General features: G+C 50.6%; 1 protein-coding gene across 2 annotated transcripts in view; it reads left to right on the top strand.

Moving 5' to 3' along the window:
- The first annotated feature begins 50 nt into the window (after positions 1-50).
- Positions 51-14285, top strand: part of MSI1 (musashi RNA-binding protein 1) — a 28758-nt gene continuing 14523 nt past the window's right edge. For both annotated transcript variants that reach the window (XM_009888594.1, XM_009888593.1), the window contains exons 1-4: positions 51-128; positions 242-326; positions 5034-5075; positions 6824-6916. In XM_009888594.1, coding sequence (XP_009886896.1) covers positions 100-128; positions 242-326; positions 5034-5075; positions 6824-6916 — 249 coding nt within the window. In that variant the 5' untranslated portion in view covers positions 51-99. The remainder of the gene's footprint in view (positions 129-241; positions 327-5033; positions 5076-6823; positions 6917-14285) is intronic.

A 14285-nucleotide genomic window follows, 5' to 3' on the forward strand; every position in this document is an offset into this window, starting at 1 on the left:
GGCCGGGCCGGGCCGGGACACCCAACGGTGGGCGCTGTGCTTGCAGAGGGCTTGCGGGAGTACTTCAGCCAGTTCGGCGAGGTGAAGGAGTGCCTGGTGATGCGGGACCCGCTGACAAAGAGATCCAGGTGAGAGGCCGGGCCCGCGCCTCCCTTCGCCCCCGCCGCCGCCCGGCCGCCACTTTAACCAACCTTCTCTCTTCTCTCCGCATCCCCTCTCCTGCCCGGGCTGCGGGGCTCAGGGGCTTCGGGTTCGTCACGTTCATGGACCAGGCTGGCGTCGACAAGGTCCTGGCCCAATCCAGACATGAACTGGACTCCAAGACGGTGAGATGACTTCTCTCATCTCAGGGGTGCATTTGCCGGTGGAGCGGCTGTGCTCGGAGCAGCCGTCGATTGCGGTGTTTGATTTCCAGTTAGAGGTTGTAAACTATCGATTCCCAATGTGGATTAATTGGCCCCCTCTGTGTCCCGCTCACTGGCGGGTAGCCCAGCTGCCACCCGAGCACTGGGCTCACTGTCAACCTGGGGCTGATGTCCTGGCGTGGGTCTGCAGATCCTGGTCTCCTCCCACCCATCGGTTGTAAGGCTCCCCCGAGGAGTGACTGTGGCCCCCTCAGAGCTGGGACACCGGAGCACCTTTGGGGCGAGAATTCACACCAGGAAACAGATGCGTTTGGGTAGAGGGGAGCTGCCCCTGCCCCCCATGTGCTGCTGAGCATCGCTCCCTCCCCAGGCGTGCCATCCCCCACTGCCCAGGCCCCGCTTCCCCCAGCCATGGTGGCCCTTGCCCTCCTCTCGGCAGACAGCCTTCGTGCCGCGTGCCCCAGAGACTCTCCTGTCGTTTTCCCCAGGCGAAGTTTTTGTAACGGTCATGGAGGTTCAAGACTTTATTGTCTCTAAGCATGGCCAGCGCCCGCCCATGTGGGCCACCACCAGCCTCTCGGAGCAGCCGTGGCTCTGGCCCTCGCTCTGCAAGCGGAGGCTGATTATGAGCCCCAGCTGGGCCAGCAGAAAGATTTCAGTGGCTTCCTGGATCGGTGGTGTATCGTGCCCGGTCCTGCCTTGCAAATCTGTGGCGCTCCGGAGATGTGCAGGCTGTTTCAGGGGGTGGGGGTGCGGTGTCTGAGTGGGAGGTCCCTTGTCTTTAGTTTTAGCGACTTGCCTTCCCCTGAATTCCTTTTCCCTTATTGCTGCCCCAGGGTGAAGGTGAGGGTAGGGATGGGGGAGCAGCGGGGGCTGCGTGGGGGTGGCACGGTGAGGGGAGATGTTCCAGCTCCGGGCACAGGCTGCTGAGGAGTCCAAATGCGCAACTTTATTTCTTCCAGCGCGTGGCTCGGGCGTCCTAGCCTTTATCTTGGCAGAAGGGAGAGGGCGGGAGAGCGAGACCCCCTTTCTTAGGGTTTACAGCGTGAGTTGCAGCGAGATTTATGTCTGTTCCTGTTTAACTGCCTGGATCGCTCCCTTTGATGTGCACAGGTCCTTCCTCCCCACGGGAGCTCCCGGTTAAACCTACCCCAGCCTTCCTGGCCGAGGCTGGGTCACCAGGACTCCCAGCCCTCCTCCTTTCAGGAGTGATGTAAAGTGAGTTTTGCTCTGGGGGAGGGTTACGGTAAAGTCTTTTAAGGAGGGCCCAGGGCTTTCGTTTTTTTTTTTTTTTTTTCTTTTTTTTTACTAGCCTGTGTAAACACGGTGTCTGCTCAGCTAGTCCCGTCATGAGTCTGTGGGCTGGCATAAGACCCCTCTTGGAAAGGCAAGTGATGGATGTCTGTTGTAGTGCTAATCTCGAAAGCGTTTTGGGGGCTAGGAGCGAGTAGAAACCCAGCGTCTCCATTCTTCTCCCCGAACCACTGCTGCTGCCTGTGCAAAGCCACTCCATGGCCCACCGTGCGGACCGTGAGGGCGGGAGGGACGGGCAGGGCAGGGCAGGGGTGGACGGGCGGGCGCTGCAGGAGAACAGAAGGGACTCGTGGCGCAGGGCGCGTGGGCCCCGGCCAGCCATTGAAATTCCTGGCTGCATCTGCTCCGCTTGCCCCACCGGCGCGGCAGAGAGAATGGGGGCAGTTTCGCCAGGGCCCTTCCTTTGTTAGGAACTTTGATTCTCTCCCCCCTTCCTTTTTATTTTTTATTTAGCTTGGTTTTCAGCTGGGTCAGATGTTCTGGGGCGTTTTGCCTGGTGAGAGGTTGGTCTTGTGGTACCGCATGGAGCCTCCGTATGGCTTTTCCCTGCTGAGCTGAACGGCTCTGCTGTGAGTCATGGGTTAAATGACACAAACTCATCTGAATCTTAATTTAGGGTTTTATGAAACTTTGCAGGAAAAGGCCTGGTGTCCTGGAAGGACAGCCTTCTCTCAAGGCTTGGTGTCTCCTGGCAAGCCGCACTTGGTAGACAGTGTCTGCCCAACTTGTTGCTTCATTGTTTTCTGATTCTTCCTACCCTAACGAGTGCTGTTTGCCCCATTCTCCGGGGAAACCTTGTGCTTTTCAGACTCCTCTTTGTTTGTAAGCTAGATAGCAGCAGCCTACGGGGTTATTTATGGAAATGCGTGATATGAGAATTGGCTTTGCAGTCTCAAGGTAAAAGATTTGCGTGACTTTGTAAAGCTGCAGCTGGCCGGTGCCTTGAAGAGTGGGCTTGGTGGTGCTGGGTCGCCCTGTCGTTTCTTTGTTGCCGTTACCGAGTTTTTTGCTGGGTTTGTCTTTTGTGGCGGAGGGAGCGATCTGCGGCTCTCAGGCAGCGCAGAGCAGTGGAGCGAAAGTAGCTGTGGAGGTGCGATGAATGAACAAACCCAGTCCTGAGGTCTCACGGGTCCTTCCCTGTCCTCTGCCTGCTTTGGGGCACTGAAACCAGCCGGCTTAATGCAGGAGTTATATGACCTGAGCCATTAAATGGTGCCATAGGTGGCCTGAAGAGTGTTACTGAGGAGCCCGGCCGATCCGCTTGGTACACCTGCGACGTCAGTGGGATTCCTTGTCCTCAAAGCCTTGTGGGGTGAAGTGGAAGCAGTTTGTGCTCGAGTGACTTCCACTCACCACAGCCTGATCCTGGGGTTTTGTTTTTCGGATACAATCTGAGCAGTTCTGAATGCTCTTACTCTTAGCAGATTTCTATCTAGGTTTGTAAAAAGGATCCATTACGTCAGTGGGTGACACTGAAACACAACTCCTCCAGGGCTATTTGTTTTAACACCAGAAATGAGGGAATACGGTACCAGTGCTTTTGCTTTAATTAGAAAGACTCCAGCCACCGAGGAGCAGTCCAGTTCGAGTAACTTGAGTCCGGCATTGAACTCGCTCCCCTCCGCGTGTTCCCAGGGCTGCCCCTGCAGTCGATCGCCCCGGCCTCCCTCTACCTGCAACAATAGCTGGTTGTGCAGAAGAATTTGTGAAATGACTGCCTGCTCCCTGCAGCCAGGAGGACGCGTTATCTCTGCCCAGTTGATCACACTCAGGGTAATGAGAAAATGAGGCCGAGCTTAGCATTGCTGAGTTTGAAAGCATCTTCTTGGCAGGAGCTGAATGACACTGGCTGAGAAGTAAAAGACAGTAGATTATTGTTTTTGCTTATTATCTGCCATCAACCTCCTGGTCTCCTGCCGTCCCCTGTCCTCAGAATTTGCTGTGGGTGTCTGTGCTAGCCAGGAAGCTCTGTGTGTGTGGGGGGGTGTGCGCAGGGAGGGGAGGGAGGGTTCGGATGCCCCAGGGAGGCACCGGAGGGTATGCTAATCTGCTGGCGCTTGGAGCTTGGGGAGGGAGGTTTATTTTTGAGTTTATTTGTGCTCTTCACTTTTGCCTCTGTTTACTTACGTGCTGAGTTTATTTATGTTGTAGGCTGTGAGTCAGGATGGAGGTGGGGAAGGCAGGGAGAGAAGCTGGTGGAAGGGCACGGGGAGGCCGAACTCCGGGGCTATGTGACAAGTGAAAGGATGCGGGACAGGAGGGTGGCCAGGCTGGAAAGCTGAACAAAGCAGCGAGAGGAGCCGGAGAGACACGGCTTCCTTTTGGGCTGTTTGAGCTGCTGGGCCGATGGGACGATGCTCCGGGCTGCCCTCCCAGCTGCAGCCTGTCCAAGTGTGGGGATGAGCCAAACTTGCCTTTGCCACTGGTCTTCGTAAGCTGATTTGTAGGTCTGGATCATCCCCGGTGTGATGTAACTTTACAGGAGTTGCTGTAAAAATAGGCTCTAAAGAAAGAGGTGGTGGCTGAGGAGTGGAGGCTTCGTGGGTGTTTGGCTTGCAGCTGCGTTAGTGTTGTCCCGGCTTTTGTGGTGGTGTGAGGCCAATACAGGCACACGCTCCTCCGTGCTGAGCCCAGCAGAACGTGCAGCACCTGGATGGCGGCGCGGGGACGGCAGCTCCGGCCGGCGGCAGGTTTATAGAGAAGCTGAACAGGCACAATGGAGGGCTCAGCCTGCGGAGGGGAGGCATCGCGTCATTGTGTGCAGCGCAGCCTGGGGAGAGGGGCAGCGTGCTGCCCTGCAGCCACAGCCTCTGCAGCCTGTGGGGCTTAGGACTCCTCGCTTTAATTTGTGCCGTCCTGTCTGCTCTTGTATTTCTTCACCCTGTGTTTTGTGGGATGAAATGTTTGGCTTTTTATGCGCTGTCTCTTTTCTGTCCTGTTTTACTACCCAGGTGAGCTCTGTGCTTGTAGGTGGAGTGGACGGGGAGAGTAAAAAGGCAAAAGAAAGCACTTTTAATGTGAGGCTGGTGATGCAGGGCACCCAGGGGCAGGCCGAGCAGGAGGGTGCAGCTCAGCCTGTTAATCCCAGCATGTGATGGGCTCTCGGGTGCGTCTGGCCAGCGCTCAGCCAGCGACAGACCACTGCATGCTGGGACTTGTAGTCTCCCTGGATTACACCTTACCGAGAGGGAAAGATGTCTGCAGCCAGCTTCTTTTTATGTACCTCAGGTAGATTCTTTGGGGTTTTAGCAAGGTGCCACGCGGGCAGGGACAGCCGTGCGCATGGAGGAAACCCTGCGTCTGTGAATAGGCAGCAAAAGTGTGTTCACCTGTTCTTCCCCGCATCTCTTTCAGATTGACCCAAAGGTAGCATTCCCTCGCCGAGCACAGCCCAAGGTAAGTACTGCAGGCAGCCTTTGCCACTCCAAAGGGTGAAGTTCGTGGTGGTGAATCTTGTCCCTCTGTGCAAGGCTGCCAGTGCACGCAGCGGAGTTGCTCCCTGGAGTTTGCTCAGGACTTACCTGGAGCAGGAGCTGCAGTGCTGCATGGCCAGCGTGACGTGCTGCGCTACGGTGCGCTCCTGTCGGGTTCGCAGCTCAGCGCTGGGGATGCATGTGGCACTGGAGGAACCAGGAGGCCCCTCCATTGTACTTTAGGATGCACTGGTTATTGCTGTTGAAACAAATGCTGCCTAGGGTGAACTTGGTCCTTCTGAGGTTGCAGCTGGTGTCTGGAAGTTTCAGGCCTTAGGAGGTACAGAACAGCTTCATGCTGCAACGTGATTTGGGTGGAAGGGGGGTCGTGTGTATGGATAGGTGTATGTCAGAGAGGGGGAGAAGGATTTAATTTTCGGGAAATGCCCTTGTGTGCTTCACCACTGGAAAAGGCAGAAGGAGTTTGGTGTTGGACCTTATCTACAAGAGGCTCTGGCATCGAAATGCACAGTTGCAGGCACTTTTTCCAGGCGTGCAGCTAGAAACTTTTAACTGAGGAGCCGGCAGCAGGCTGGAGACTGCCTCTAGACTTTGGGTCTCCCTTTAACTTTGCTCTTGAACAGGAATTTTAAAGTTTAGAGTCTGTATTCCAAGTGCTGTGACAGGAGAAAGAGCTGGGGAGAAGCAGTGTCAAGAAGCAGAGAGGGAAGAGGAGACTGGTGCCGGGAGGGAAGTAAGGGGGATCAGGCACTGAGAACAATTGGTGAGCAGGTATCCCGAGTAACTGGAGCCAGGAAGCACATGGTAGGAATTGGGTTAATTCCATTAAGCAGTTTGGTGACAGAAGGTGCTTTAGTGTTAGAACGGGCTGCTCTCCAAGCCAGGGAATTGCTGCGGATTAGCCCTATGCTCCTTGGGGTAATTAGGACCATGTGTTCCTCTGAGAGCAGGGGTGTAGCCAAGCAGCTAAGGGGAGGATGCAGCTGGAGAGCTGGTTCAAAAGATGTCGGTGTGCCTCAGCCTGGCAGCAATGGCCCCTCGCAGGGTAGTTAGTTTTCTTCCTTGTCCCAGCGGCGTGAGTGACAAGTGGCAGAGGGATCTTCTCTTTGCCTTCTTGCAAAGGCAAAAGAGATCTAACTGGGAGTTGAGTGGGCTCCATTTAAGTGACTGGGGAACGGGTCTGCAATGAGGCTTATTCCATGCATGACTGGATGCTGCCTGATTTGCGAGCTGGGAGGGTGAAGCCTGGGGAGCCTACCTGCACTGGCAGGCCTGCTGCCCGTCTTTCCGCTCTGGGAAGCAGAGCAGGCATCTCTGGGGGAGGCCGGCTGTGCAAAGTGGCAGGGCTGCAGGAAAAGCTGCAGGGCTGGGGAGGGGACAGCCGTGCCCCGCGTCTGCAGGGCCCTGTGAAGGTGCCAAGAGAGCAGCAGCAGGTTAGCAAGGGGAGAGGCTGGTAATGGGCTGTCTGACAAGGAGGTGGTGGCTGGGTGCTGGCAAGCACGATGGGGTGGTGTGAGAGTGTGCCTTGGTGTCCAGCGTTGGACAGACCTGCTGGCCGCTTTTGGCCAGGGGGCCTCGAGAAGGTGGAAACTCAGCTGCAGCGAAGGGGCAGGCGCTTCCTGGCAGCAGAGGGCAGTTAGTGGCCTTTTGAGTCTTGTTCTCTGCTTGCTCTGGGTTTATTCGGTGAATTCCTGTCCTTCCCTTTTCCAGATGGTGACCCGAACGAAGAAGATATTTGTGGGTGGTCTGTCCGTGAACACTACTGTGGAGGATGTGAAACAATATTTCGAGCAGTTCGGGAAGGTAAGTCTCTTGAGTGGCGTTGGATCAAAGCTGTTGCTTCTGGGGCAAAAAGGAGTTTTCTGAACTTCTGTGGAGGCAGGAGTAGGAGCTTGTGAGTCTTTTGCTCGGGTTTAAGTAGATTGAAGGTCAGTTACAGCCGCTGGGTGGCTGTAATGTCTTTGTAGGGGCTACAGCCAGTGACTCCTGCCCTGTGATGATTTGAAACAAGTGTTTGTGCTTGTTCCTGGAGTTGGTGGGACACGGGCTAAGGGAAATGGTTTTCCAGTTTTTCCCTCTCCAGAGGCCTCTTGTGGCCCACAGATTTGCAGTTTGTTCAAATGCTGGAGGAAGGTTTGTAGACGCTCCTAACAGAGCAGATGCAACATCAAACCTGTGATTTTGGCCTCTTCCTAACTCGGAGCCTCATGATTGATGTTTTGGTAATCCTTTACTAAAAATAAGCCTTTTGGTCCTGAAACTTCTCCTGCTTAGTCTTGGGCAAGTGTTGATGTTAGTTTTGGATGTTTAAAGAAAAATTTGGCACTACGGCTGTCCCTTGTGGTGGTCTGGCTCTTCTGTGCCAGCTGGTGGCTTGGGGAAGGGTGGGCTTCTGTGGATGGAAGTCACTTGTGCTATGGTCCCTGACAGCCAGAAGTGCAAATTGAGAGTGGGGACTGAATCGGAGGATAGAAGGGGGCTCAGTCTTGGCCCTCTGGTTCCCTGTCAGGAGGCTGTGAGTATCCCCAGGAGAAATCTCAGTAGCATTAGGCTGAAGGATCCCAAGATTTTTAATGGGATTAAGAACTGAAGGGGATCATCATACCCAAGTGCTGAACACGGTCACCTCTGAGGCAGGTCACTGTGACTGTTTCACTGTCGTTTGGTGGTGTTGTGCTTGCGTTTGCTGTTTGGGGCAGTAAGTGTTGGATTCTGTAGCTGTTTGGACCTTCTTGCCCAGCTGCAGGGACAGAACACAGTTTGCTGGGCGGTAGTCCGGCCAGGATGTTGCTGGTAGCATCATGGATGTGGAAAAAAGTGCCACATGAACTGTAGAGTGTGAGGGATGAAGGGTTTATTATTAGTTTTCTTCTGAAAGATCCTGCAAAAGGGTGATGTTATGTTAAGGCACATTAATTGGTGAAAGAAGGGGAGTTTTGTTACCGGTTTTGCCATATCATTGGAACTTTTGGGCAGAAAGTTTGGAACAAGTGTTTGCTCAGTACCTTTGTTCAGCTTCTGAAGTCAGATCTGCATGTCCTGTTGTGACTGCAAAGCGGCACTCTTTTGTATTTCTGTTCAGTCCTACGAGAAAGTGGCAATAGCAAAAGTGGTCAGATAATCCCTGTGTTTGTAGTTAGCTCTGTGTGGTTTTATTTTCTATTAGAAATAAGCAAACTCTGTTGTGTCCCCAAGAACTTTTACATGGTGTCACTGAAGGAGGATTGCATGTGCTTCTGCACTGCTGATGGATGTGTTCGATAGGAAAACAAAATGTCTTGGGCGTAATCCCCTTTTAACCTTAACTGTACCTCTGTTAATTTGAAGCAGAAGCATGTCATGTAGTGCTCTGTTTACAAGCAGCTACAGTTTCTCTAGTTTGAGAAGTACTTTCCAGTTCTTTTGGGATGTTTTGCTGTTGTGTTCCTCTTGTTTAATGGTCATGTGCTGAAAGGTGTCCTGACGTCAGGAGACTGGCAAGAACTAGTTGTGTCAGATTGTTTTCTTGCGACTGGGCAGAAGGGAGAGTTCTGCATAGCTCAGTGCAATTCATTTCCGAAGAACCAGCATCGCGCGCAACATCCGGCGCTCCAATGCCGCATGAGGCCGATGCAGCTGGCCTCTTGGCTCTGGGGAGTTTCTGTGGGGAGAGGTCAGGGCTGGTCAGATTGACTCTCCATTTTTGGGGCAGTTTTCTGACTCATCTGGCCCTTTCAGCTGAGGAGAGATTCCTTAGAGCTTTTGTATAAAGCAACTCTCCTGGCCTGTAACCATCCTCCAGGCTAAGCCTCAAATAATTCACTGAAGGCCAGGAGAACTGTTGCCTGAGAAATTCTCTCCAGTCAGTAGCTCCGTGTGGCTGATGCTCAGGATCAGTGGGAAAGCGTGTTTTGGAGGAAAGCCTCCATGTCCATCATCTCTGGGGTTCTGAGCTCTGAATGCGCTGCTCTGTGGTTTCTAGGGCTAAGAAAAGCCTGTTGCCTTCGATTTCAGATATGACTCATGGAGAACATGATTTTGGTACACAGACTCTTTTGGTGTTTGTTTATGATACTCTGGGGCCTCCTAGCTTTCAGAGGTCTCCTAGGAACCCTTCATAAGAGGTATTCTTGGCACCTGACTCTGTGGTCTTCCATCTCCTCAATTTATGGCATCTTTAAGTGAGAGGTGGTGAAGCTTCAGTTGTGTTATCCTCATCTTAGAAAGCCTCTCTGAAAAAGATCTTTTCTAAGCCATTTGGGCCAGTACTTCTTATGAAATTGGATTGGGAATGTCTGAAAAGGAATTGTTAATAAAGAACTTCCTTGGAGGACTTACCCTACAAGGAAATGGCTTTCTCTGTGTTCCTCCTTCTTCTGAGCAGCCCCACAGTTTTCTGGGATCTGGTGGGGAAAAAAATTGCTGCTTTTCCCTCCTTCCTTTCCAGGAAGGCATGAGAACGCTTAGCATCTAGAGAGGAGCACAAGTCATCCTGCCTTGATTCCTCAAGACCAAGGTACCAGGTTCCTAGGGGTGAGTTTTAGTCAATCTTTGAGAATCCAGTGGCAAGCTCAGTTTGGATCTCAGCTTCAGGGAGATATTGTCCTCTGCTTCCGAGGACAAGGGAGTACAGGCTCCTGAGTGGGTTTTGTGTGAAGGTTATCTTCTAGGTAACCCTCAGACCGCAAGCCTAAGTGTGTGTTAGATTTGCCACCACTTAAAGCCTTTAAATTATGGTAGATGCTTTTTGAAAAATACATTTTAGTCCAGAAAGAAAGCATGCATGTGCTGTTGGAATTATGAGAGGAAGTGCTATGGCCTGCAGTACAGATGAGGTCAAATTAGATTATCATAATGTTCTCTCTGGTCTAAATCCATGAACTGCAGTTTGCAAGCCTACCAAGGTAGCTGGCATTGGTGCATCTCGGGTCAGAAACAACACACCTCTTGTCCATTAGCAGGACAAAAATGGAAGTTTGGTTGGGCTGGAGATGCAAAGGTTTCCCATTTCATAAAACAAAATTCCCAAGTCTGATTTTTCCATTTTGGTATCTCCACTTGCTCTCCTATTTTTATTTTGTTTTCTTTCCTTTCTGTGCCCAAAACCTCTCAGCTTTGTAAAATGGAAGTAGCAAAAGAAAAATGAAAATGTGTGAGGAGGAAATCCACGAGTATTACTTAGGGATAAAGGAAGAAAGGGAGAGGCTGGCACCCCAGTTCTTCACATCAAAATACTTGGTTTTAACAGGCACAAAAGGTGAAGCTTCAAAGAGGATCCCAAATACAGTGTGAGTTTGCTTCAAAGAAGGATCACTTCTTTTTTTTTTTTTTCTTCTAAAACTGTGAATGAAAAATATGGGCTGCTGTTTTCCTGAGGAAGAAAATATAAAGGCATTTTTTAGTACGGCGAGGGAGACTGAGAAGTGCTCTCAAGCTGGCCACAGTTTGTCAGGTGCAGCTGCTAGGGCTTTGAACATAGCGGGATCTCTAGGAAACACTTCTGGCTCCAAAACTTGAATCTCTCTGAGATGCAAGCTAAGGCCATGGACGTGCTTTCTAAAGGAGATTATTTTTTCAACTGTAGGACAGAAGTCCTGAAAATAATTGCATTCACAGTATCTGTAGCCAAGTGTCTTGGCTTAAGCTGGATGGTGTTGGAGATCTTTAGACTGCAGAAGGAAGTATTTCAACAGCCTCTCTAGATTCAGGCTACTACCCGCACTGAAACCTGAAAAAGAAAGGGGAAGATGTCTTGCACCTACCACCTCGGGCATAGCTAGTCCTCCGTCTAGTTCAACATGTATGAGGATGCCTCAGAGGCGCTCGAGTCCCAGCTTCCTCCTTTTCTACTTCAGTCTGTGGGAACGTGTTGTTCTGTATTATTTTGGGGAGGGAAAAGGGGTTGTCCATCAGAGTAACTTCTTTGGGCCATTGGGTCTCTGATCTTGTAAGTAAGGTTATTTGTTTCAAATTGTAACTGAAAAAACTCAGATCATCTTTCTTTTTCAAGGGTTTGTGGTAGAAAAAGTCAAATTGCAAGATAGGAAGTTCAGAACAAATGAGGTCTTTTTGTCATGGAGCTTATCTAGGCTGTGAAATCTTTGCTCCAGGATGTTGTTGCTAAAATTTGCATAAGCTCCAAAATGATGGGACAAATTCATGGAAGGTCTTTTAGTTACACAGACACCTCTTTGAGTTCAGGAAATCCCTGACTCGCAAATGGCTGGAAGGTGATGGAGTACTCTGGGGTCTACAGTAATATCCTTGCATTGTCTTTGTTTTCTTCCAAAGGTGTCTGTTGTTGGTTGGTATCTTGGGGGGTGTTGTCAAGGTGGACCTCTGTTGTAACTTGGTGCAGTCAGTCTTTTGTTTGTCATTAGGCGAGAAGTTGGTCCTTTCATAAACTAGAAATGCGGAGGTACTGGAAGAAATCGGGGCCTGAACCCAATTCAGGTCTTTGAAGTTACGGTTTTCTTGTGTGCTTTTGTGTTTCGTGAAGCAGAAGTGTAAGAAATATATTCACAATGACGTCTTTGCATGACTCACTAATCAGCTGTGGCTCCAAGGGTGCTTGAAAAGTGCTTAAAAACAGTCTGCATCTCTCCCTGGGCCTCCAGGTGATCTGCGTATGTGGATGAGTCGGTCATGAAAGCTCAGCCACTCTGTGAGGCAGATTGTGCTGAGAGAGAGAGATCTGCTCTCTAAAAATATCCTGGAAGCAAACAAGAAAAAAGATCTGCTGAGGTCCGAGGATGATTCTGACCTTTAGGCTGCCATCTAATACTCAGTCCAAATTCTGGACTGTTTGCCTGAGATAGGTTCTGAGATCTTCCCTCCGGCAGACTCTAGTGCTGTCCCGACCAAGAGAAAACCCCCGTATCTGAGATGCTGGATTTGATGAAGGTTTGCGTGCCTGTCACAAATGCATATTCATGTACACCTGCCAGAAAAATGGTGTGGTTGACTTGGGTATATGAAATGAGTTTTCCCTGCTGACTAATTGGAGAATCTTTAGATACTGATGGCGAATTTCTGTAAAGGAAGACTTGTTCCTGTGCTTATGGTGGGCACGATTGCCTTCACTTTGGATCGGGAGAATGTTAATTAATTAATCCTTAATCTGCTGCTCTCTGGAAATTTCAGGGATCAAAGCTACTTGTCAACCTGCTGTGGATTTCCAAACTGGATTTTGGATTTTCTTCCACAGATCAGAGGGCAATTTATGCAAATTCTCACACGTAACATGGTTGCAATGAACAGATGGGGAGGGGAGGAGAAGGGGAATCTGATCACCTCTCTTGCTGCAGTAGGCAGTTTGGCTTGTGGTAACAATGCCACTGGAACAAAGGGTTCTCTGTGCTCCGCATCTGGTAGGCAGATAGCCAAAAATGCTGTAGCAGTAATGGTCATTCAGGTCTTCAGTGGTTCATTTGATATTTGCCAGGTGCCTGCGGTGTGGTGCAAGAGCAGGCAGGAACACCTGGACAGGTTGTCTCGCTCACCTGTAGCACGGAGTGGGCTCTGTCCTTTGGCCGAGTCCCATTCCCAGAGTTTTCAGAAGGGCTCTGCAGAGTGGGGTAAGAATGATCCTCCTGGCGCTGTGCGGGCACAGCATGCCTGCTCCCTGGAGCTGGGCTCTGGGTCAGTGCATCCTCCTCTCCAGAATCGGTCTGTCCCGTTTGAGGAGCTGGAAGAACCTCGCAGGGTTGCTGATGCCCTCTCTTGACAGCATGGCCAAGTCATTTCTGGATGGTTTTGATTTATGTTCCCCGTGTTGAAGCCAACTCAGCAGCTATTACTCTTTTACCTGATTTTTCTACAACTGTGTTACCATGGTTCCCTCTAGGACCAGCTGAGCCACCTTTAGTTGCACTTCAGGTGGAAGATGCCTTTGTCTGCAAAGCCTTTGCCTGAATATTTACAACTTTCTTCAAGGTCTTCCATGTGGAAGTGCATCCAACGTTTCTCATCAAACTTGTCTTGGAAATTTTATTACTATTTTTTTAATCTGCATGAGGCTGTCATTGGCTTCCTCCTTTGCAGACACCTATGACTGTCCCAGGAAGGCTGAAAGATGTTAGAGTGGGACTAAGCCATTGAAAAAAATCAGGCCTTTTTGCCAAGGCCAGGTGGATCATACCACATTCTGTTTTGGTATGAAATGTATATATATATCATATATATTATATCTGTACACCTGAATGTGTTGGCTAGGCAGAGGGCTGCTTTGATGGAGAGTCTCTGAAACCTGTGACTGTCACTTTCCCTTCCTGTCACCACCATGCTGCTCTCATCAAAACCAGGTGCTGATTTGAGAAGGGGCTGTCTCCCCGTTTTGGGAAGGTGCTGCTTGCTGCCCTGCCGCAGGAGGTCTCAGTGGTGGCAAATCCATGGAGGATTACACAATTTTCCTCCACAGGGACAAACCTTTTTTCACTTTCTGAATGCGTTGCCTCCGCTGAGCCAAAGCCTTTGTCTTTCTTCCACTCCCATTTGGTTTTCCAAAGCTCGAGTGAACCACTGGAGACAGAATTGAGAGGTGATGCTGGACAGCTTGGGTTTAAGGTTCAGGGCGGTGGTACGTAACCCCGGACTGCCAAGTAGCTGCCAAAGAAGTTGTCTCCTGTGGTGGGGTCCCTTGGGAAGGACGGACCTAGAGAGCAAGAGTCGCTGCTCTTGGGACCTTCGCTTCTTTCCTGGACATTTTTGACCCTTGTGGAGAGACATCATCCCTCAAAATTAACAAACCTTGAACTTCTAACCTCAAATGTTGGATAACTGAAGCCTGGACCAGCAAGTTAAATCGTTCCCTGGGAGGGAGCCTTGACCACTAAGCTAAACAGTTTTCTAGTAAAGTGATTTGCTTCTTTGACTATGTTTAAAGAATTGAAACAAATATTTATTTAAGGGGGGGACGGGGGAGAATAGGGAGAAAGACAATTCACCCAGAAAAAAAGCCTTTGTTAAAGTATGGTTATGATCACGCATTATTTCCACGCCCTATTAAAAATGAACTTAGGGGTGTTTCTGAAACTTTTAAGGGCTATTTTCCACAGCCTTCTCCCACATCCATTTCTTGGGCAGTTGACCCATTTTGTCTCTGCCAACCAGTGGGGCTGGAGATGCCACCTCCGCTCCTGTCCCGCTGGAGGGCCCAGACCCGCAAACCAGCCCTGTTTGTGTTTTGTGTTTT

Source organism: Charadrius vociferus, unplaced genomic scaffold (assembly GCF_000708025.1).
Source record: "Charadrius vociferus isolate BGI_N301 unplaced genomic scaffold, ASM70802v2 scaffold917, whole genome shotgun sequence".
NCBI lineage: Eukaryota > Metazoa > Chordata > Aves > Charadriiformes > Charadriidae > Charadrius > Charadrius vociferus.